Source organism: Durio zibethinus, chromosome 28, assembly GCF_047325235.1.
Source record: "Durio zibethinus cultivar Kanyao isolate XHJ-2024 chromosome 28, ASM4732523v1, whole genome shotgun sequence".
Lineage (NCBI taxonomy): Eukaryota > Viridiplantae > Streptophyta > Magnoliopsida > Malvales > Malvaceae > Durio > Durio zibethinus.
In genome coordinates this window covers 2,932,820-2,956,477 of record NC_143189.1, presented here as the reverse complement: position 1 = coordinate 2,956,477, position 23,658 = coordinate 2,932,820, and the positions used below count along the sequence as shown (strand labels likewise).

Genomic DNA, 23,658 nt, shown 5'->3' with positions numbered 1-23,658 from the left:
TGGTCAGGCCGGCCTTTCAAATTTGTTCTCTTTGGAATTGTATGCACATGTTACAATTACAGGACCCCACAAATGTTTTGTCTGCCTTCAATGCATGAGTTGTCATTTTGGGATTGGTTACCTTTCCAAAACTGATGAGCGCATGATTAGTATGTGATTCCAATTTAGCATCTTTTTCTTTCCATTCCAAATCTTGTCATCATTTAAAGTTCATGCAAAAGCACAATAATGTAAATACTAAAAGGAGTTGCCGGAATTGCCATTGTTGCTGAACTGTTAGTTGTTGCTTGAGTCAAAAGTTCGTTCTCTTATATGCTACAATAACAATAATCATGTAACAGTGAGAAATGCAATTGGTTTCAGACTTCCAGTTTTAAAGAATATATCTTTTAGGTATAAAATTAATGGTAAGAAAGTGCAGGATGATTCTCAAAATTTATCATTTATAAGTTTGAAGCTCCAAATTACTGTACTTTCCCAATTCCAATTGAGTTCATAAAAATCTTGTTAATATTTTAGTGATTAAGCATAGGGGTTTTGCAAAAAAAATCATAACAAATACCATATGAACAATTTTGGCTTGACAGAAAACTGACAGCATGGGTAGTATAATGCATCTAAAAAAAAATTACTAGTTATGGATTACAATATAAATCAGTATCTAAATTAGTTACACCAATTCTAATCTAATGCAACAGTGCTTTTGAGCTTGAGATCCTATGAATAGGAAATTTTGGTGATTTTGGATGTTGGATGAACAATTAGAAGCGCTTTCACAGATTGCAACGTGGTTTCAACTTTCAACCTTGGGGGCTGCAAGCTTGGAAGATATGGATCTTCCAAGAAAGTTTAGATTTTACTAATTTCCAATAAAACAAACACTCCCAAGAAAATCACCGGAAGAAAGGTAGAATTGCAGATGAACTATGAAGCAATTGTATACCGTTCACTATATATTTCTCCAAGAAAACTATAACACTTACATAAAGGAGGGAGAGGAAAGTACTATTGGTTTCTCTTGTTACTTTCTTTTCTCTGTTTCTGCTTTTTTTTTTTTGGTGAACTGCACTGAGACGGTACCCATTTATGGGAATAAGGTAAGCAACTCTTCATTGTTCCATATTTTCTTCAAGTGCAGCAAAATGCCTGCAAAAAAAGTTCAAAAGATTCATCAACAATCGTCAACAGGACCAGAATTGAAGCCGAATTTAGTTTAATTCCGCTTCTTGACAGGAAATATTAGTGACACAGAAATGAATTCAATTACAAACAACTGGACAAGTATAAAGCCATACGTTGAAACAAATATTACGTCTTCTACTACGTCGTCTGTCCATTACACTTTTGAATCTTTCATGCATTTCTTGTTCAGTGAATATTCTACCAGTGGAGCTTAAAAAGGCACTTCTTCGAACTGGGGGAGACCAAAGTCCACTCTTCTCATAATCAAAGTTGTACTCAGATACATCAAAAAACTTCTCAAGAAGTCGGTCGGATACAGATTTGGAAACCATTTGAACCTTAACAGGAGATGGCTCAGGCAAATTAGGAGGTGAAGATGGAAAGACTTCAGAGTTTGACATTGATAAAATAGAACTCAGAACAAAATAACCTCCAAAAAAAGAACAAGATAATGATAATTATAATAAGCTTGAGGTTGGTGAGGATACTGAGAAGGAGACAACATCATTTAGAGGACTAGATTTTAGGGAAGAAGTGGGAACCTGGATAAGACATGTATGGCTGTATGCAATCATAGAGAGGTCGTGGGTGGCATAAGTAAAGGTTTATATCTCTGGGGTTTGAATTCCAGAGGCCAAGTTTAGAGGAACCTGCACTAGTTTTGGCTAGGCAATCATTTGAGCAATGGAAAGCTTATTTTGTATATCTGCAATTTTGTTTGGTATGGCTGAAGGGATATATGCTTTTTGTGGACCCTCCTATCTTGTTCATTGGAAATCCATGGTCCGTAATTAAGCAAGATCCTTTCGATAACGTGCTTAATGAAGTAGGTCCATTTGGTTAACTCGGGTAGTTTTATAATTGAAAATGAAAGATGGGCATGTTCCCATATTATATAGGATCAATATTACCCTGGAAACTAAGAAGAATTTCACAAATTTGACTTTGTTGAAGAAAAATTAGCAACAAAGTTCATTAAGTTGAGGCACGTGGGACTGCAGTTTTGACACAGAATTGATTCTGATCATGCTGCAAGGCCGACATAGGAAGATTCTATTATTGCAAAGCAAAAGACCAAAAAAATGAAAGTCTTTTTAAGTCTTTGGTGTTACAAAGAAGCTACAACCTGTGGTTGCAGTTTATGATTTCTATCTTTTTTCACCTTATGAAATTGTAGAGATCAAGTTCACGTTTTACCATAAACAATAATTTTGGTGCAGGCTACAGGAAGCATAGGTCATTGCCCTTTCCATAGCTTAGGACAATGTTTCCTGGTGGCAATAATTTCAACACATTGGATGCTGAACTTGTTGAGAATCGTTTCTGGTAGGCCTCATGCCCCCCAATTTTGTGGGGCGAAGAAGTCAAAAAATAAACTCCGCTTGGAGTTTGGAGATTCTTCAACTACATTTTCCTGTATGCTATTGGCTGAAGGATCACTTTCTGTTGCAAAGATAATTCGTCAACTACAGCTGCCTAACACTATTGAAATCCCATGATTTTGATTTCAAGCTCATCAACAAAAAATACTATAGAAGTATCAATAAATAAGTTCTCTCTGTGTTTTTCCCACTTTCTCGTATTCAAGTTTCAACCCATTTGTCTCGAAAATCTAACGAGTCAGAGTGTGAGACTCCTATGCTTGTAATGTTCTTCTTTTTTGTCATAAAGCATTCTTTTCCCGTATCTTTTAAGCAATTTATCCACCAATAATGGAATTTGATTCAAAAACTAATTGGATACCAAATCGAATCAAAACCTCCAAAACAATTTGATTTTCAATTGTTGTTGGCAATTTGTGCATTCATAATTGTACCCTGAAACACGATGGGCCAATGGTGAATTACAATGCAAGGAAAAGGGTTATAACACTGTAAGATGGGACAGCGGCCAGCTATCTGTCAATGAAACCAATAATAAAAGTGGACCAATTCTAGAAAATCAAGGTGATCGTGTGGAATCCCACGAGGAAATGTACGACTGACCTTTCATTAGCACCAGCAATCGGATATTTCATAAATTTGCTTGATTCTTTATGTCGAGTCAAGTCATTAATGTTCCCTGGCTTATTGCAATTTTGCAAGTTACAGGTTGAGTTGGTTGTGTTCAAGATCGAAGCCCAAGTAAAGCCCTTAGGCCTCACGATGGACAACTTGCTGGCGATGTGGTAAGAATAGAGGCCTGAGTTTGGGGATCAATACGGGCCATGGTCTAACTATTTTTTTCTCCAATATCAGGCCTTCTAACCTAAATTATTCATGTAGCTGTGAATTTTTTTTTTTATTCAGCTTCACATGAGCTTAAATTGTATATGCCAAATCAACAAAATCTAAGATAACAGCTGATTTGGGTTAAATTGGATTCAAATTAAATTTATTCCTCTAGTATGATTTTTGTTCATTAAAATAAAAAAATTTTAATATTTTATCAATCAATCATACAACTATTAATGTAATAATATAATAATATGAAATTTAGTTGTTGATGAATTTTAATTAATTTTACTTTTGTTAGAGAAATTAACCAATTAAAAATTATATTCAAATGACAATAACTTAATATAATTATAATTTTTTTTATTTACAAAACTAATTTTATTATTAAAATTTGAAATTATAATAAATAAAAACTAATTTAAAATTTTAATGAAAAAAATTATCGGATTTCGTCAATTTCAAAATCTCTTCACACCTATATTTTTATATATTATAGATTATAGATAAAGGAAAAGGTATGGTACTTTTATAGAAGTTCGAAATGGAGCGTATGATCAAAAGTACTTGGAAGTCACAGTTGTTCCATAATTGGCTATGATGGTGATTAGTTGCAGAGCCTGTGAACGCTCAAGTTTGACGAATCACATAACCCATGAAGCCATGCATTTGACAATGCCTTTTTGTTGCAAAACCACTCTTTACACTATTTTTTTTTTTACTTTTTAGGTATATAGCTTAATTAGCTTAGTAGTGGTTGATTTCCCTTCTTAAAGACTATTTATTTCAAATTCAAACTCTTTTTTTTTTTTTCTCTTCCTATCTGATTTTCAACTCAAATTTTACAACATCTTTTAAATAACTTCATTTACATTAATTAGTTTAAATACTAGATAAATAATTTATATTTTTATATATATAAAATCATAATTTAAAAATAAAAAAATTTAAATTTAATATAAAATAAATTAAATATTTGATAAATTTAAAATTTAAATTTAAATGTCTATAATTTTTAAATTTTTTAACCTCTTTTATATAAAGATAAAAAAATAATTTTTTTATTACATCAAAAATACAAAACCTTAATAAAAAAAATTTTAACTCGAAATTAGACACTTAATGTTTCTTCTTTTAATTATTAAACCAAAAATTCGAGGATAATAAAAAAAAATAATTAATTTCTTAATAACAGAAACCATGTCCTTTACCCTCAGCAGTGACCATTTTTTTCAACAGCAATCAATCACCAACCTCATTTAAAACATCTAACCAAAACACAACAAAGATCACAGCACCAGCATTAAAGTCATTTGAAACCTTCAAATTGAAGTTTCCCTTTCTGTGAAAAAAGGATCCAAAAACAACGAAGGGTGTATGACATTACCAAAATGACCAATACACCCTCATTTTCTAATGACTAAAAGACATTTTAGGAGGGAACATGTTGATGGCAATGAAGTCTTTTCATGTTCCCGAAGAAACCCAAAGGGACAAATCCCCATTCCCTCTGAGTTCCATTCGGGAGTCCAACGGAGCAGACAGCAGTCTTTTGCATTTCCAACTCAGCAAAATAAAAGGTTTAAAAAAAACCACAAGAAAATTTTTTCAGGGAAGAGATCTCAAGGGGAAAAAAAGCTTAATAAAATTGAAACTATCCCTTCTCTCACACTTCTCGTATTTCGTTGAAGCAAAGGAAAAGGAAAAGTAAAAGAGTGCAAAGGCGGTGTTTTTGAGAAGAGTGAAACATGGCTGGTTACAAAGCAGAGGATGACTATGACTACCTTTTCAAGGTGGTGTTGATCGGTGATTCAGGAGTGGGAAAGTCCAATCTGCTCTCAAGGTTCACCAGGAACGAGTTCAGCCTGGAGTCCAAGTCCACCATCGGCGTTGAGTTCGCTACTCGTAGCTTGAATGTTGATGGCAAGGTCATCAAGGCTCAGATTTGGGACACTGCTGGTCAAGAAAGGTCTCACATCTACTATTTCTTTGTCTTAATTTCCTTTTTTTTTTTTTTTCTGGGTATCTTTAGTTCTCTGCTGATTTTGTGAAGAAAGACGAGCAAAAATCAAAAGGGTATTTTTGTTCTTCTTGGAGATTGTGTTCCTGAAATGTTTGGCTGCTTGGGAAAAGAAAGCAACTTTGATTCTGGAGAGTTTGATTTGGTCTGAAATGGGATCTGAGTAATGTTTTTCTTACCTTTATTAGAAAAAGGAAGTTTCTTGCATATCTAGATCTGTGAGCAGCATGTATCTAAATGGTGTTGTGGTTATTTTATTTTTGTACAAATCTGTTATTTAGCTTTAGTTTGTTTTCCTAATAGGCTTGGGTTGTGAACATAGATTTGTAATGCGGATCAGCAGATCTTCACGTTTCTTCATCTTGTAATCTTGTTTTGTGAGTTGTGTGTTCTTTTGCAGTTGTTATCAGTGGCTTCACAATGAGTAAGAAACGAAGTGCTCATGTTTTGCATTAATATGTTTTCTTCTGCTAGATATAAGATATGATTTCGACTTCATGCTAGAGCTAAATTGCCTATGATAATTTAGTTTACTCGTTTGAGTTCTGTAACAAGTTGGGTTAAGAGAAACTGATGAGCTTCACCAGCATGATAATGCCAGTCAAAACCATCATCCGTTAGTCTTTGTTACTTGCCTGCTTACTAATTTTGTCATTGTGTAGTCTCAGAGAGATGATGATTACTTACCTCTATCTTGTGTCTCTGTGTGTGCATGGAATCTGCACGTCTGGTGCTTAGCATCAAATCTCGTTTGATATTTCAGCTTGTTACAGAGACCTTGTAGCTACAGTGTGGTAAATTGGTAATGGAAGCAATGGCTTCAACAAGTAAACAGATGTTAGGTTGTCACAGGGACATTTTAGTCATTGCGTGGTTTGACCGTTCAGGATGTTACAGGGAAAGAGTTGTGCTTTAGTAAATTTTTTGTTCTTTTATTCTTCTGTGTGAGAGAACTTGGTCCTTATTGTTCCTTCTGTTTTCTTTTGCACTGTAGAATACATTACACTCAGAGTGACATGCTATTATTTACTAATGGAATTTAAGGGATTTCTAGCTTATTTTATTTGAGTAATATTGTTGTAAAGTTTGTTGCTAAATTCCTAAATATTATATTTAGCATAAGGTACTTTGTTGACCAATGTAGACTTAGAAGAATTTTGGCAATTTTAGCTTATGAAACTGAAAAATTTTCAATATGGAAAGTCCCTTGGATCCTAGAGGCTAGCGCTAAGTTCCCCATTGTAGATGTATCCTTTGACCTTTCTATGCCAAGAAGTGGTTCAAAAAACTTCTGCTAAGCCCCGTAAGGCTGCCATCTCTATCTTGTGACACGGAATGCACTTGCACTAGCAGGAATGCTGCAGCTGCCAGCTTGCCACCATGGTACTGTAACCTTTGTCCTGCTGTATAATCTTTACCAACTTAGCTGCCTCATCATCATCAACTACCAAGTTCGAACATCACCTATTTTTGCTGCCAATCTAACAATTATTATTTCAAATGCTGCCTGCCACCATTGTCTCCCCTGCCAGACACCCCTCTACCATCTTCTATTCTGTCATATATCCCAAATATTTACTGCCCCCAGAATGGCTGAGCAATCCTCTGTTGCCACTGTTGCTTGCTTCACCTCCAAGGCAACAGAATCTTGGTTGACAAATGAAATGATTTTTTGAAGCATGCACATATGCATAGCAGGTCAAATATATTTAAGTTTTCAAAGCATAAATCTGAAATAGTATGATTTTCATCCCCTTAAACAAATGTATACTTTATTGCCCAATCTGACTCCGAAGATTTTTTGATGAGGCATTGAATTGAAGCTCTCACTAGAAAAATGATGAAAAATAATTATCCAGTTAGGAGTTGCAAACTGCTATTTCTAACTTAAAATTATGGGGGCTCACAGATCTAAAAGAGCAAGAAAACAACAAACTAGGGCTTCACTTACTAGAACTATCAGAATGGTTCCTAAGTCAATGACTCAATTGCTGTTAACTTGGAGGAATAGTATGTTGCTTCTATGGCTGAGATACTTATATGGTTATGAAGCCAGGGCCATCGCCAATTAACCATTGATGCTATTGCTTCATTTTAAGTTGTTTCCATTATGTCTAGCGTGTGTGTTATATCTCTAATGTTGCTGTTGCTGTTACGGACTGCTGGTGTCGTTGCCTGGGTCTGGTTTGATTTCCCTGTTCTAGTAGGGTGTAAGGCTACTAAGTTGTGCAAGGCATCATCCCTTTCTTTGGACAGGGGAAAGAAACAGGAGGAAGAGGGGAAGGAAGAGATGAGGATAGGCCCAGAAGAGCAATGAAAACATCCAATTTAGCAAGTTTTTGAGCTGAGGTTTACAATCTCTACATAGTTTGGATTCAGATAAGGTTGAATGATGGAATTGCTTTGCCATCATGGATTAACAGCTGTACTACTGTAGTTTTAGATCCTTGGAAACAAATGCATTGTTGAACCATTGATGTTTTAGGGACAATGGTAGGGATGATGAGGTTGTTAAATGGCTGGATATATTATGATTTTTTACTATCTCTTTGTATTTAAAACATAGTTCTTTTATACTGAAATGAGTGTTACTAATAATTTTGTTTTAATTCCAGATCTATGACAGTCTTACTTGTAGAAATCTATCTGTTACATGCTCTTCTGCTTCTTTTATATTGTTAACTGAACTTCTCTTTTCACACTGATAGGTATCGTGCCATAACAAGTGCCTATTACCGAGGAGCTGTTGGTGCGCTTCTTGTGTATGATGTTACTCGACACTCCACATTTGAAAATGTTGAGAGGTGGTTGAGAGAGTTGAGGGATCACACAGATCCGAACATTGTAGTAATGCTCATTGGTAACAAATCAGATCTTCGTCACCTTGTAGCTGTCTCAACCGAGGATGGGAAATCCTTTGCTGAGAAAGAGTCCCTCTACTTCATGGAAACTTCTGCTCTGGAAGCTACTAATGTGGAAAACGCATTTGCGGAAGTCCTTACTCAGATCTACCATATCGTGAGCAAGAAGGCTATGGAGACGGGTGATGAAGGGGGTGCTTCAGCTGTTCCCTCCAAGGGTGAGAAAATTGATGTGAGTAAAGATGTCTCTGCTATGAAGAAAGGGGGTTGCTGCTCAAGCTAGAATGATGTTAATCTGAAGTCCGAATGTTTTAAGGGATCCGATCCGACCAGGGTTTGTTTGTTGTGCTGCATCAGTTTCTTTGTGGTTTTGTATAATCTTCTTGAAAGGTGGTTACATTAGGAGTCGGGCGAAGTTGATTTAATTCACATTCAAAATTTTTCCTGATGGCTGTTAGTTTTAGTAGACAAGAAGAGGCGTATGAGTAGCAGGTTATTACACTATTGCATTTAAATAGGTGCTTACTGAGTGAGAACAATTCTTCCCAACTCTTCTGTTGGAAATACTATACGTAGTCTCTTCCAATTCCATTCTCAAGCAGATCCAAATTGAATGAATGATGATTGAAAGGTTAGCTCTCTTCATACTAAAAAAATCATATAATAATTTAATGAGATTTAGCGAGGTTTTTTTTTTTTAATTATTATTATTATTTCACTTTATCCTCCTTACTAGAGGATATAGTATTAAACCGGAGTTCCAATCAAAATTTAAGGTTTGAATTTGACTTGAATTTGATTTAGTTTTAATCGATATAGTATTAAACTCGAGTTCGAATCAAAATTCAAGATTCGAATTTGATTTAAATTTGATCGAGTTTTATTTTTTTAAAGTAAAATTTGACTTGAGATAGAAATCAAGTTATTCAAATTCGTTTAATTAGATTTAATTAATATGTAAAAATAAATTTAATTTTTATATTTGATAAAAATTTGATTATTTATACTCGAAATCAAGTTTGAAATATTTTATAAATTAAAATATATTAAAATATAAAAATTCGATTAAACTCATAAGTTATTTGAGTCAAATATAAAAATGTTTAAATTTGATTTGATCAATAAATTAAATTATTTGTGTTTGAGTTTAATTCAATAATAATTTAATCGAATTTGAATTTTATTTAAATTGAATCTAAATAATTTATAAGTATTAATATATTATTTTTATCTTTATTTCTGATCACACTCATTTCATAAAATAGGATTTAATATGAATTCGTAAGAAATTTTCATGGCATTTGAGGATTAAGTAAGGCCAAAGTACTTAAAAGAAACCACATGCAATTGCTGGGAATTTACCCTGACCATTTGGTAACCCTGATATCTCAATTCTCAATCCCTATGCAATAATAGACAAAGACGAAAACTTCATAAAATATATATATCATTGATCATTTGTGACGTTACCTCATCTCTTCTATGAACGTGTAAGATGTCTACTTAAATGTTTGAAATTAACAACCACCCATTGCTTAGAGATTTTAAAAATTTTATTTGAAATTTGACTTTAAATTTTAATTATCAAACTATTATTAAAACAATTAAAGTGTGATCTTTTAATATCAACATGGGTCCCTCTTTCCCTCCTCTCTGCATCAACAACTCCTTATAATATTATTATTATTATTATTATATAACAGGGATTATAATATTGGAATTTTCTTTTGCCCTGGCTGGCTTATCTGGGGAAAAGCTTAAGATACAATCAAAGATCAGCATATCTAAAACCATGTGAAACCCTCTAATTTATGTAAACAATTGATGGTTGAATGATTAAAAAAAAAAAACCAAAAATTTTATAAAAAGGGGTTGTATTTTTCTTCGGAACAATTTTTCCAGCCATACCATCACCTAAATTTCAGTTGATTTGACTTTATGGTATGGCCAGCCAATCATTTGAACTTTCATCCGATCAAAAGTATTGGAATCTTCTAATCTTCAATTTTTGTTTTATGAAAGTCATGACCATCCAACTTGTCCTCGGCAAGCAAGATAATGATGTAAATTTCAGCGTAATCTTAGTACAAATCCAAACTTATAAAACACGGCCAATTTGCAACCCAAAAATCCAACGAGAATTGCGTTCTATACGTGCATAACATGCGTGAATGATTGAGATTGAATATTAACACAATCAAAGTAGAATGCGACATGGAAAAATATTTATTTGACAAAAGTATGGAAAAGACAAAGGAAAATTATGGAAATAACTTTAAAGTCTAAAAAGGGTTACCAGTGAATCATGAAATGCTGCTTTGAGTCTTGTTCAAATTGTTTCTTTTCAATTAAATCCCTTAAACTGACGGCAAATGTTGGTAGACACAACAAGATAACGACAGAGTTTGGAATTCGGAATTTTTATTCATTTACTACACCGAAATCAAGGCAAATTAAAAACTGTAAAAAAAAAAAATTCAGAGGTAATTCGAAATGCCCTTAAACGGATAATGTAATGTAAGAGATTCTTTAAAAAAATAATAATAATAAAATTTCATTTTTCTTTTGTTGTCTCCGTTTTGAATTTCGTGTCTTGTGCTACACGATTTGCACGGCATGACGTTGAAACCAACGACTCCTCTGCCACTTGCAAATTGTTTACTGGCAACGTGTCAGCAGATCCCGACTTGTGGTCCCACATTCCGTCGGTGCCTAAACACAAGCGAGCACTCCGGCAACTCGCCCAGATCGGCGAATAACGACTCGTCCTCTTCCCTCATCGGGAAAAACATCGCCACGTCAGCCCCGCTGTTGTCCCTTTCCGTAAATATCGGGTTCTCCAAAACCGTCGACGACGTCGTTTCCATCTCTCCGAACCAAGCAAATTCATCCCCCGTTGTAAGAATAGAGTCGTCCGTCAGATCAGCGAACCTCTCTTCGGTCCCTGATTCCGGTTCCGTGTCGGGCTGTGACGTAGATGGCTCGGGCTTTACACCTGTTGTGGTTGATGCCTGTGCTACTACTGCTGCTGCAGCCGCTGCCGCCGCGGCAGCTTGTTTAGCGGCGGTAGTGTTGTTTCTAGAAGCTGGCCAAGGATGATTGTGTTCGCAGGAGTACGTGATCACTAACATTGTAGGGTCCACACGGCTCCTCTCAACTTGTTTTCTTGCAGGACATCCCTTTGAGCTACTACACCGGTAATAACCTCTGCCGGTCGAATGATCAAAATAGAAACCTTAACAACGGTTGATAATTATAGAATCCTAAACTTCGAAATTTACGCCTCGATGCAGAGAAACATTGGTTAAACTTACAGCCAGTTAGTTAATTTAGTTACCTGGGGTAAGGAGAGCCTTTGATGGGTTTTTGACCGTACTTTCGCCAAGCCCAAGAATCGGGCGGCGGAGCACTCTCTCCTTTAAGGCGGGAACCCTCAACGTCCTTGATTGGCACTGACACCACTCTTTTCTGTACGGATCTTCTACTGTAACAAAACCCCATTACGTCAGAACAAAAGTGCAAAAAACGAACTTAACAGAATTTTGAATATTTTGGAAAAAAAAAAGTTAATTAGGGAAAAATTACCCTTTTTTAGGAGAACCGAGTTTAATGTCTTTGAACGTGGAAGAAGGAGGAGATTTGGCGACTGTTTCTGATGAAACGTTGTCGTTTTCTTCTAATTGTTGTTCAGTAACAAAAAGGTTACTGTCTTTGTTGAAACTACCACCACCGTCCATGATTGACGATTTAGAGCTTGACAATCAGAAGAGTATATATGCTGTGAGCGTCGCTTTAACCCTAGAGGAAGAGCAAAGCAAAGAAGAAGAAAGACAGAGAGAGGGAGAGAGAAGGGGTTAGGTCGAAGAAGAAAAGGGTATAGAAAAGAAGGTGGGTCATTTGTTAATAAAGGGCGGCATGTGGACAAATTGAAGGACGTGCAAGCAAATGTGATGTAAATCCTGAACTTTATTAAAATGCAACCTTGAAAATAATCCCATTGTTATTTATTATTATCTCTTTCTTTTTTTTTATTAATTTATATTAATTAACCCAAGCACACTGATTAGAGTTTTCCCATTGTTCGTCGTCTTTTGTTGCATGGGATACCAGGCTACACCCACCTTGTTTCCTCGCGGTTCTCGTTGTCTTTTTTGTTTTTAAATTAAAATAATTAACGCATGTTTTTTTTTTTTTTTTGGGGGGGAGACGGGTTGCGGTTGCTAATAATGAAACTGTCTCTTCTCCGAATGCCTAATCCTTTATCTAAAATATAGGCCAAAAGCATTTTTAATGGTTGATTATAAAGGTTTTGGGCTCATTCAGTACTTTAATTAGAATCGAGTTTACCAGTTGAAGGTGAGAAAAAAATAAAAAAATAAAAAAATAATTTGATTTGAATCAAATTTGAATATTAAAAATATATATATATATTAAATTCATATCAGAAAGTTTAAAATAAAAAAAAATTGAATCGAATTTAATTATATATATTTTAAATTTTTATACAATAAATAAATATTTTTATATTAAAATTTATTTAAATATATTAAAATAATATTTAAAAATTTAAAATCCATAACCCAAATTAAATCGAATTGATAAAATTCAATTTGATTCGATTCGAATCAAATGAAAATTTAAATTTAAATTTTAAAAATTTATAATATTATATAATATTTAAAAAATTAAATAAAAATCGATTTGATTTAAACCGTTATCACCTCTACCTCTAATACCTATATGGTTTTAAAAAAAATTTATGAACTAGAAATAAGGACTGCATTTCCTTTGATTCAGTTCACATGGACATGGTCTTTTCGTAACAATTGAGGAGAAACCTATCCATTTGCTTAATTAAACTATAACATAACTCAACTTTGGCTTCGTCGTAATTCTCTTCATTCCTTGGCGCTTGTCCTAACCAACTCTCACTCTCGTCTTCACTTCCAATTTCTTTGAAAATTTTTTCTCCTTATTTATTAACAAATATTAATTGGCAGATATAATATATGTAATCAAAATTCCTTAATTATAAGTAAAATAATGCTACTACTTGCATAATTGAGATTCCCCAGCTCTTACTACAAAATAAAATTTAAGAAATTATGGCTAGGGCTAACTATTTTCTTTGTTTCGAGTCATCAGTCAATCGCCTTCATCTATCTTTACTGGAAATTTTCATCAAGATTTCAAAATTTGTCTGATGGATAAGTGGCTTGATAGGGATGGATAATAATTCTTATCATTGTGATAGTTAATTTTACTCCAAATTTGATTTGAATTTTTAGTGTATAAATTATATATATAATGTTAATTTAAAGAGGAGGATGACCATTGGAACATAAAAATTGAAACCCTACAGTGTTGACTAGTTCATTTATTGGACTATATATGTCTCTATCCAATAAGAAAGGGGTTGGAAAGGAGCCAATTGGGTGTTTTGTCATCAAAATATCAAAAACTTAATCCTTCTGGAGTTCATTGATGCGTGAAGCAATGTGACTATGATATTTTATTCTTCTTCTTCTTCTTCGAATTGATAAGTTTATTTAAGTATTATATTTATAAGCATTGAATGACTCTCATTCACTGTTCCCATCTCTGACTTCCCACACCTACGGCATCTTCCATGCCCCCCCTCTAACCCTAAAAAACTCTTTCTTTTAACTATAAATGGAAAAAAAAAATACAAAAACTATATTATATAATTCATTTAATGAACAGAAACCTCCCCATGTCTTCCTATTTTACATTTATATCTTGGAAATTCCCGTCTAACCAGGATCCATTTGCTGTTTAGACACGACATGCACGATAGTTTTTTTTTTTTTTTTAATATTAGAACTCGTTTGCATATGCAAATATATTTTATGATGTATTTTATTGTACCAAAAGATTATAGTAAAATCATTGAATGTCAACATCCAATGGGATGTAATTCACATGCTTTTCTAGATCCATGTAATGAGGAAAATCAAGAACAAAATTAACCCAACCAAGGCATGGATCGAGGTGGATAAACCCTTGCTTGATTAGTTGCAAATGGCACACTTTGCCATTCCTAGACTCATCCAAAGTTATCACCACAAGAATATTGCACTATGTTTTTTTTTAACCCCTTTTAAGATCATTGAAATAGATTGAAAAATATATTATACTGCTAATTTCTTTTTTCATGAAAGTGATGTGTTTGCTACTAATTAATTAAATTATACTTCAAGGACATTGAGGATTAAAGAAACCAATTTGTTGTGAACTAAGACTTGTCCTATGATTTTGGTTTTTTGTTAATTCATGACCATTTAGTACTACTGATCCAAGGGCCAATTTTCATTTTGTCACCATTAATGTTTAGGCATATCTAAATTAATAGGGCAGGCTGCCTTTCCGTTAACACAATTTTTTTACGAATTAAATTTTATAATTTATATATTTATATTGCATTTTATATAAAATAATAAATTTTAATTTTAATTTTATTAAATATATTTATATTTTTATTAAAATTTTAAATTATTTATTTTTAAAAAAAAATTTTATCATAAAATTGTCGGATATATTGGAATCATTTTTTGGCTTTCTTGTTTTTATCTATAAGAGTAAGGGTAGAAAGATTGATATATCTGTGGACCCAAAAACCATTTATGAAATGCACCAAACTCTGACTAATGTATGTTATCTGGGTTGTTTTTAAAATAAGACAATTTCATCATCTTCTCTGGTTCACATCAATCAATCAATATAAATAATGGACGGTCAAGGTGCTTACAACATCTAATGTAGACTTTCACTTTATATTATTACTTTTTAGACTTTAGAAAAAACTTGGGGCCGATTCTAGATTGCCTATACGAAATTCTTTGGTGCGGATCCTAGCTCTGATTATCATCAGTGAGACACACAAAACATGCAGGTTCTTCGACATTTACAATGGCAATTCCATGGAATTAAAAGGTTCATTTGTTTATGAATTGGGTTTTTCTGCTGTTGGGTTCTTGACATTTGGTCATGTCACATCTGGATTGTTTTTAATTTATCGTAAGAATGAGTTAATGTTATGAATAATTTTTAAATTATAATTAAATATTAAAATTTAAAAATATTTAATATGATAATTAAATTATAAATATATTATTTAATATAATATTTGAATAATTATTTGTTTTATTTTTTAAAATTAATTATGTTTAAAATAAATATTATATTAATTAATATATTTATAATTTAAGTATTACGTTTAATATTTCATTATAATTTAAAAATTATGAATGATTTTAGGCCCATAAAAATATAAAAATAGCAAAATGCAATCTGTATTGCTTCTAATTAAGTTCCAGCTTGGTTTGCCAGAAAGAAAATTTTTCTGCTCGGCTCCGGGATTCATTTATATTGGATGGACTATAAGTTTCTAAATAATAGGCTTATTATTCTTAATAAATTTAATGGGTCAAAGCTCTGAAGTTGCCCAAATCCAAAGATCATTGACTGACACATAGCCCATTAATTTTTCATAATATATATATTTTTTTGTACAAAATTTTCACAATACTTAATCACTAATCATGAGCTGGTTTTGTTTTCTATCAAGAAACAGGCCAAAAAGAAAGATAGTTGTTGTGTTTGGTAAGAAGAAAAGAAGAAAGAAAGGAAAAAAAAATCGTTTATTCTTGTGTTTGATAAAATGAAAATAAGAAGAAGAATAAAAATGAGTGAATTTATTTATTTATTTTACTAAATATGAAAGAAATACATTCATTCAATTTAATTCTAACAATTACATTTACAAATTTATTCTTATCTAATTTTTTCCTTATATTTTTTATAATTCATACCAAACACAATGAATAGAAAAAATAACTTTACTTTTTTTTTTTCCTTTTTCTCTTTTTAATTACCAAAACGTGTTAATATCAATTCTCATATTTCCATTGTCGTTTCTTGGTTAGCGTAATTCCGTTGTCGTCCAGAGGCTAGGATGTCTGGCTTTCACCCGGGAGACCCGGGTTCGATTCCCGGCAACGGAAAATTTTTTGGTTTGGTTAGCTCTTTATTGTCCTTGCTGCTGTTTGTGCTGCTTATTTATAGTCTAGTTTGGTTAGTTTCAAATTAACAATCAAATCCAATAACCTACCGGACAGAAAATAATACAAAGCGAGAAATCTAAAATGAAAATGAGAACCTGATTCGATTGTTAGACAAAACACTAACATTTCCAACACATGGCCAACCTTCACTTAATTATGGAACTTCTATGTTACAAGCGTGTCCGCATGATCACCTTGCTTTTCATCGATGGCCTTAAGAACAGCTTGAGTAATATCTTTGATATCAATAGTTTGTTGGTCTTGAGCTACAGCAATGGCTTCCATGGCAAAGAAATGGCTGCAAGAAACTCTAGCTTGAAGAACATTAAGACCTAGTTCATCAAACGCCTCTAGAATTGAGACCAACTTGTCCCCTCCTTTATTGCAACTCACTTTAACTACAAACTCTTCTCCAATCTTCTCCACCTTCATTTCCTGCTAAGATCCCGATCCCATGAATATAGAAATTGAAAAAAATATCGTCAGTAGGAGAATATATGATTAAAGCAGATCACCTTTGGGATTTGTGTTTGCTTCAATAGATTCAAGTATTCGTTTCTGATAGCCATAAGGTTTTGGTACTTTCTTAGTATTGCTTCCAACTTGACTTTGAGCTTGTAAAAATGGAGAAGAACATTTAAGATGAGGGAATTCCTTTTAACCTTCAAAAACCAAAAAAGGAAAAAGTGGGATTAGCATCATGAACTCGATAAGATTTTTGAATCCAAAGAATGATCACTTCTAAACAAGAGAGAGGCTAAAAACAATGGTATGGTATATTTTTGTATTACAGATTTGTGGTTGGTGATAGTTCGTAGAAGGTGAAGCTTTCTGCGAGATGCTGTTCTTCTTTGCAGCTTATTTGCCATCTCTTTCTCTGTCTCTACTGATCTACTCCTCTGTCTAGTTATCTTTCTATGTAAAATGTGTAGTAGTAAGACTTGAATGTAGTTGCCTACCTTTTATAGGGATGGGAAAAGGGATGAGTAGTTGAGATAGAGGGTAAGTCTTGGGATCCATAAAGGCCTAGTTACCATGTGCTCATCTTATGTGAAAAATGAAATTAACCAGAAAAACCTTTAAGAAAAGGTGAATATTTTGCAAAGACAAGGAAATTATTGGCGTGGTAATGGTGTTCTTCCTAAAAGTCTTTTATAACTCATAACTATAGCTGATGTGGCATTAATTTTGGAATATTGAAGGGAATAGTTTTGGAATTCTGTACTTTTTTTTTTGTTGGTAATACCCGATAGCCAATAGGCATTTGATCTTTTAACATCCTAAAATGGTTGAAAGTAGTTATGGCAACAACAGTAATAATTAAAGGGTATTCAATTTTATATCCCTGTCAACTTTGATTAGTTAACCGACAATAATAAAGTATGGAGGAGCAAATACCAGGAAATGAAACCTCGGGACAAAATAATATTAATACTCTATTGGTATTGTAAGAAACAGGGCCACTTGAGGCTAACAAGAAATGCCAAAATGATAAGGCTCAAGTGAAATGACAGATAAAATGGATTATTTGGTTGTCATATTCTCTGTTTCAGTTAGCAAAATTTGCATGGGATGGGATGTGGGAATTGTGTCAGATGACTGAGGAGCTAGATGGTCACAGTCAGAATCAGAATCAGGCAATCAATCAAACCAAAGGCACAGGGTCAGCCAACGTTTGTACTATAATCACGGGCCGTTCTTATTGCTTTCTCTTTGCCTGTCCCCCCGCTCGCAAGGCGCTTCACCCTTTACCTGCCAACCTACTTGTGCCTTGTAGGTCACATGCTCTGACACTCTCATTTCTGTTTTATTCTTTGTCGTTCTTTCTTCTTCTGGGGGTCATCAGATCCCTCTTTGAATCCAGCTGTCTAGCTATTCTGGGTTTCAACTATTTACACCAACCACCCTAGTTTCAAAGGTAAAAATATTTCATATATATAGTGCTTTTCAGATTGAAAAGTTCGATCATTTCAGTTCTTCTTTGCCTTCTGTTAGCAGTTTTTCCCCTCATTTTGCATATAGTTAACACATACATATATAAAGGCTTGCTCCAGGACTTGATGCCAAGATGTACAAATTTGATAAATGACTAAAAAAGGGTACAAAGCAAAAGTTTGATTCTTACAGTGTACGATATGTGATATAGATTTTACTGTAACACCAAATAATGGTTTTCCATAACCTAGATGTCCGCAAATTCTTGTTCCCTTTCTGAGTCATATATATCACATGATAAAAATACTAAAGGCATCCATTGATCAGATCAAGGACAAAGATTATCCTCCCCTCTAATAATAAAAGCATTAATAACAAGCTAATTGGTTGCATCTGGCTCACTCATTGCAATTTTCTGTTCTTTTAACGAATCATATGAATAACTCCTTTATCCAGATTGAAGTCTCATTCCCTAATTTTCTGAATCCAAGTAAAAAGGTTAAAGAATTGATAGCATTAGAATAATAGCATAACCGTTGGATATAAACAGTGACCGTTGAGTTCATTCCCTGTACCAAGAAAATTGACCACTTCTCTTTTTTTTATTTTTTATTTTTATTATTGCTTAACAAGCATGCAGCAGGAAGCAGCCAGTACAAACATATAGAGGTAAAGAGGCCATGCCCCTTTGGATTTTAGTAGCCCCACTACTTTGCAATGCGTCGATCCCTCCTTAAATCACTCTTATTAGCTTTTGTTTGTTGGAGCATACTCTAGTCTAGTGGCACACCCCCTCGATCTCTTTCGAAAACCCACATTAGGGGTCCCTTTCTACTCCTTTATCTTCTGAAATTTTCAATGTTTTAAACCCATCTTTCCGTCTGTTTTCTTTGTCCCTTTCTTCTTGACATCTCCCTCTCAGTTTGTGAAAGGAGGCTCTGCTTCTACCAAATTTTTGTCTAGATGTTGAAGCTGTTTTCCTTTTATCTTGTCCAGGGAATCAGGAGCAGTTACATGAACAATTCTTTAACCGAGCTTGCAATTCTTTAACCAAACCAAGGGGCTAAAAACCTTAATTACTTCTTATTTGGTGTTCATTCTAGGATTTGAAGAATTCCTTGAGACAGCTAGGACTACGACTAGGACTATTTTGATGTCCAATGGGTTAAAACGAGTCTTTTGCAACTATATCTGTGTACAGATTTAAGATGCAAACTCCTTTTCTTAAAGTTTGTCGTAGATGTCTTCGGCTTCGTGGTCTAGTGGCCGCAGAAACTTTAGGAAGATATAAAAGGTTTGGTCCAACCAAGCCTCCCCGTCCCCTTCGAAAAGGGCTTTGACTCCCCCCCCCCCCCCCCCCATTGAAACCAAAAAAAAAAAAAAGTTTGTTGTAGATTACTGGGATGTATAAGCCTTATGGGGATACCCATGCTGTTCTTTTGTTAGGAAATGAAGAATCTCAACTCTGTAAATGATCAGAAAGCTGAAGTACTCGATAACCCTGCATTGTAGCAGTGTCTACAGTATTCCTGTTAATCACAGGACAAGATACAAATTGGAAACAGCAAAGCAACAATCCAAGTGGTCCTTGATGGCAGTGTGAATGATGGGATTGGATTGGATTGGGACAATAACAATGCATAGCGTGTCTTAAATACCCTTGTTAGGAGTTAGGATCGAAAAGATCTACATTTGGGGCATTCTGGCCCATTAAAACCATCCATATCATTTGTCATTACTTCATCGTATAAGCACTTGGATCCTATTTTGGGTTTGATTTTTGGCCCAAATCACCATCCATCTCATCTTGTCTGGATTGGATGACCTTTTGGGGCTTGCTTAAGTGGGTGCAAGTCGAATTTCACTTTTGGAAATGCTGCCCCGAGTTTCTGCATAAGTCAAGTTTTGGGTCCATTTTGCCTGTTGACTGCAGCCTTAAGAAAGAGACACCACAAGCATAATATAGAAGAGAACATTCTTTGGATCTTCCATACCAAAGCATCCATTACAGCTTGTCGTCCAACCCCTTTTTTTATTCTTTCCTTTTTCTTGTCTTTTATGAAAATTTATCCAATTCTAAACTAGATGAGATGTACTAGTTTAGTTAAATTGAACAAGACTGATTTAATATGATTTTTTTTACACCAAAATGGAACTCTGATTCAATGTTTACTGTTACTGCTAGTGAAATATGTTGTGGTCCTGATGATTACGTACAAGGGAGCATATTGGTTACAGACATGTGCAAGTGAACTTTTCATCTGTAAATGTTCACTGATATTCTGAAAATTTGTGGAATTTTAACATATGTACAATCAAGTGGCTGTGATTCACCCTAAACAAGAAAGAAACATTCATCTAGATAGCAAAGTGGAACAGCAAGGAATTGTTCCATTGAATATGCTTTCTTCCTGGAGGGCATAAATAAGGGAGGATTAAGTCACTGTAGCACACACAAGGCGATTTCAGGAGGTGCAACTGCAATAATACAGGGCATCATCTCCATTGGCAGACAGCCATTCAGACGGAGTGCGCCCTCTGCTAAAGGAGATCTGCCCCGCAATTCTTTTGCACTACTACAATTTAAAAGAATTGATCTCCACAAATTGAATTGTCCATTGAGATTCAAAGCCTTTTCTGTCCTTCAATTTTGCTTTATTCTACTAATATTATACACCATTCAAGTGGAAAACCATGTCTTTTTTTGCGGTTAAATAATGTAGCTAAATAGTTATTATTCTTTCCTGATTTCTGCCTGCAAAGTCTATAGACCTTGAACTACTTCTAGAATGTAATCGTTAGTTTATATTTGCCACCATGTCTTGGAAATTAATTTCTGATTCTGACACCAAATTCATTTGCTTCCTAACTCAGAAGAATTGAAGGAATGTAAATGCGAGTTGTGATATGAAACGTACTCATTATATTATCAGTTAAACAGCAGAACATGCGCTGTTAAAACCCAGTTACACACGTTCTACATTACTTGATTGTATTGCAAATTGATGGACGGAAATGTCTGGTCTCAATCATACATATGGCTCTCTAGGACAATATACAAACATTTTTTTTTCTTGTTAATTGGGTTTGGTTATGATCGCTATGTGCCTTCCTTATTCATGATGTATATAGTGACACGATATTGTACCCAAAAAAAAAAAGAAAAAAAAAACCATTTCCCACCATGAAAATGCAATGAAGTGGAGTTAACTTTATTTGAAGATAGGTCTGCTCTAATTAATTGGCATTTCGAATTACTAACGAAAAATGAAAGGGGAGAAGAACCAAATTTCTCCGAACAAACATGTTAATGGTTTTTACATTTTGCAGATGAGTCATGAGTGCATGGAGAATCTAAATATTAACTAAAGAATAATGACAGTTGTCATTGTATTCCAAAACCCTGCTTTCGCACACGTTTAAAAGTTGAAAGCCATTCTTGAGATTGAACTGTTCTTCCACCTCTCTAGTTAGACGGAGGTAGGTAGATTCTTACAAAGCTGAAGTTGTAAAGCCTTCAATTTTGTATTAAAAAGAACATGTAAATATAATATAATATATAAGTTAAGATTTAATTTTAAATTTGTGAAGCATATTTTTTTAGATAAAATCTTCACGTCAAAATAAATAATACATCATAAGTTAAGTATGAATTTCCACAAATAATATAAGAGTAATCACTAATCGATTGGAACTAAATGCTATATCGTGAGAGTTATTAAATATTATACGGTGAGGCTGTGAGAGTTATTAAGTACTACACCGTATAAAAGTTACTAAATTCTATAAGATAGAGCTATGAGAATTATTAAAAACTACATAGTGGGGGAGTCATCTCTAGAATCTTAAAATTTGATGTGATTTTCATCTTATGGTTAGACTTGATTTGATAAAAATATCAAGCTTTAAAAATGAAAAGATTGTAACGTCTCCAATCTCACATTAAAAAAATGTGTGGATATAATATAATATATAAATTGAGATTTAATTTTAAATTTGTGAGACATTTTTTATAGAATAAAATTGTGAGATATTTAGATCAAAATAAACAATATTTTGAAAGTTGAATGTAGATCTTCACAGAAGTTTGATTTAAAAATTTGTAAATTTTTTCTTCCTTAATTCTCTTATAATTTAACTTAAAAAAATTGAAAGGAATTGGCTGCTAATAGGGGCGACAATGACTCAGATCAAATTCAATTTAATTTTTTCATATATTATATAATATTATAAAATTTAAAATTTAATATGAATTCAAACCGAATATTTATTTGATCCAAATAAAATTTTATCTGTTTGATTTAATTTGATTTATCAATTTTTTATTTTTTATTTTTTAAAATTATTTTAATATAAAATTATTATTTTTATTTTAAAAAATTTAAAAAAATATATATAAATTAAGAAAATATATAATTTCATTCAATTTGATTTTTTTAAATTTTTTATGATTCAATCTTAACTTAATTTGAACTAAATAAAAAAATTAATCTAAATTGAACAAAATATTAAGATTTTAAATTAATTTTTAAAATTTTTTTTCTCACCCTTATCTGCTGCTCTAATATCTTTTTGTTGTTATTACAAACCTAAGTGCATGGACCACTTAAGATGTATATGCAGTGGCCTTGGTAATTTTTGACGACCTTTGTTGGATTGTAGGGCCGCTTTCTGCTGCTGCTTCTGTAGTTTCTTTTTATCGGCATTTGTGAAAGTGATGAATTGGCACATTTTTTTATTACAGCTCAAAAAACCACGGCATCTTCCCAATGGAAAAAAAAAAGTTGGAATTTATAGATGCCGCAATCTTCATTGACGTGGTGAATTACACTGTATATATATATATATATATATATTTATATATATATATATATATATATTAGAGTGAAAAACGGATTGAAATAAATTTTTATTCGTTTTAAATTTAATTTAATTTTATATTTATTAAATTTAAATTTAATTAAATTTAATTTTTTTATATTCAAATTCGATCGATTTAAAATTGAATAAATCGTATTTGATTTAATTTGAAATTAATAAAATATTATTTTTAAAAATATATAAAATATTATTTTTTAAATATAAATATTTAAATATAATTATATAAATATATATAATTAAAAAATTAAAAAATAAATTTTTATATAATACCAAGTCAGATTAAGTCGAATTTACCTAAAATTTAAACTCGAATCCGACCTAAATTTGATTTTTTTTTTAATTTTATTTTATCCGACTCAAAATTTGATTTAAAAATAAAAATCGATCTTATAAAATCATGTCGAATCGAATCAAAAACTGTAAGAAATAAATTGTTATACCATCTCTAACATTTATGCAAGGCAACCTTCAATTACATGCAA

The 23,658-nt window shown here is 32.9% G+C and overlaps 4 protein-coding genes and 1 non-coding gene across 6 annotated transcripts; 2 read left to right on the top strand and 3 right to left on the bottom strand.

Moving 5' to 3' along the window:
• Positions 1-895: 895 nt before the first annotated feature.
• LOC111281365 (uncharacterized) lies at positions 896-1,889 on the bottom strand. Its single transcript, XM_089757280.1, has 2 exons — positions 1,296-1,889; positions 896-1,146 (listed from the first exon to the last, which is right to left on the bottom strand). The coding sequence occupies exons 1-2, from the start codon at positions 1,581-1,583 to the stop codon at positions 1,129-1,131; spliced, it is 306 nt and encodes a 101-aa protein (XP_089613406.1). The 5' UTR covers positions 1,584-1,889; the 3' UTR covers positions 896-1,128.
• A 3,029-nt stretch (positions 1,890-4,918) lies between these two features.
• On the top strand, positions 4,919-8,874 carry LOC111280898 (ras-related protein RABA1d). Its single transcript, XM_022868434.2, has 2 exons — positions 4,919-5,364; positions 8,124-8,874. Exons 1-2 carry the CDS (start codon positions 5,144-5,146, stop codon positions 8,557-8,559), a joined length of 657 nt encoding a protein of 218 aa, XP_022724169.1. The 5' UTR covers positions 4,919-5,143; the 3' UTR covers positions 8,560-8,874.
• A 1,803-nt stretch (positions 8,875-10,677) lies between these two features.
• Positions 10,678-12,215, bottom strand: LOC111280760 (putative WRKY transcription factor 65). 2 transcript variants are annotated; one of them, XM_022868218.2, is made up of 3 exons: positions 11,862-12,215; positions 11,614-11,760; positions 10,678-11,483 (listed from the first exon to the last, which is right to left on the bottom strand). In XM_022868218.2, the coding sequence occupies exons 1-3, from the start codon at positions 12,011-12,013 to the stop codon at positions 10,949-10,951; spliced, it is 834 nt and encodes a 277-aa protein (XP_022723953.2). In that variant the 5' UTR covers positions 12,014-12,215; the 3' UTR covers positions 10,678-10,948. The 2 variants fall into 2 exon arrangements, with proteins under 2 accessions (XP_022723953.2, XP_022723954.2); XM_022868219.2 differs by having other exon boundaries at positions 11,614-11,757; positions 11,862-12,155.
• A 3,875-nt stretch (positions 12,216-16,090) lies between these two features.
• On the bottom strand, positions 16,091-17,269 carry LOC149510636 (uncharacterized). Its single transcript, XM_089757282.1, has 3 exons — positions 17,152-17,269; positions 16,876-17,022; positions 16,091-16,795 (listed from the first exon to the last, which is right to left on the bottom strand). Exons 1-3 carry the CDS (start codon positions 17,227-17,229, stop codon positions 16,526-16,528), a joined length of 495 nt encoding a protein of 164 aa, XP_089613408.1. The 5' UTR covers positions 17,230-17,269; the 3' UTR covers positions 16,091-16,525.
• TRNAE-UUC (transfer RNA glutamic acid (anticodon UUC)) lies at positions 16,229-16,300 on the top strand. Its single transcript has one exon. It is a non-coding gene; the product is annotated as a tRNA-Glu (tRNA).
• Positions 17,270-23,658: the final 6,389 nt, after the last annotated feature.

Excerpts from the sequence above, each read along its gene's own strand:
- LOC111281365 (XM_089757280.1), bottom strand. The coding sequence starts at position 1,583 with ATGTCAAACTCTGAAGTCTTTCCATCTTCACCTCCTAATTTGCCTGAG.
- LOC111280898 (XM_022868434.2), top strand. The coding sequence starts at position 5,144 with ATGGCTGGTTACAAAGCAGAGGATGACTATGACTACCTTTTCAAGGTG. Across the intron at positions 5,365-8,123 it reads GACACTGCTGGTCAAGAAAG|GTATCGTGCCATAACAAGTG; the intron begins GTCTCACATCTA and ends TCACACTGATAG.
- LOC111280760 (XM_022868218.2), bottom strand. The coding sequence starts at position 12,013 with ATGGACGGTGGTGGTAGTTTCAACAAAGACAGTAACCTTTTTGTTACT. Across the intron at positions 11,761-11,861 it reads CTCGGTTCTCCTAAAAAAGG|TAGAAGATCCGTACAGAAAA; the intron begins GTAATTTTTCCC and ends GTTTTGTTACAG. Across the intron at positions 11,484-11,613 it reads AAAGGCTCTCCTTACCCCAG|AGGTTATTACCGGTGTAGTA; the intron begins GTAACTAAATTA and ends TTCGACCGGCAG.
- LOC149510636 (XM_089757282.1), bottom strand. The coding sequence starts at position 17,229 with ATGGCAAATAAGCTGCAAAGAAGAACAGCATCTCGCAGAAAGCTTCAC. Across the intron at positions 17,023-17,151 it reads CTATCACCAACCACAAATCT|GTTAAAAGGAATTCCCTCAT; the intron begins GTAATACAAAAA and ends TGGTTTTTGAAG. Across the intron at positions 16,796-16,875 it reads AGCAAACACAAATCCCAAAG|GAAATGAAGGTGGAGAAGAT; the intron begins GTGATCTGCTTT and ends GGATCTTAGCAG.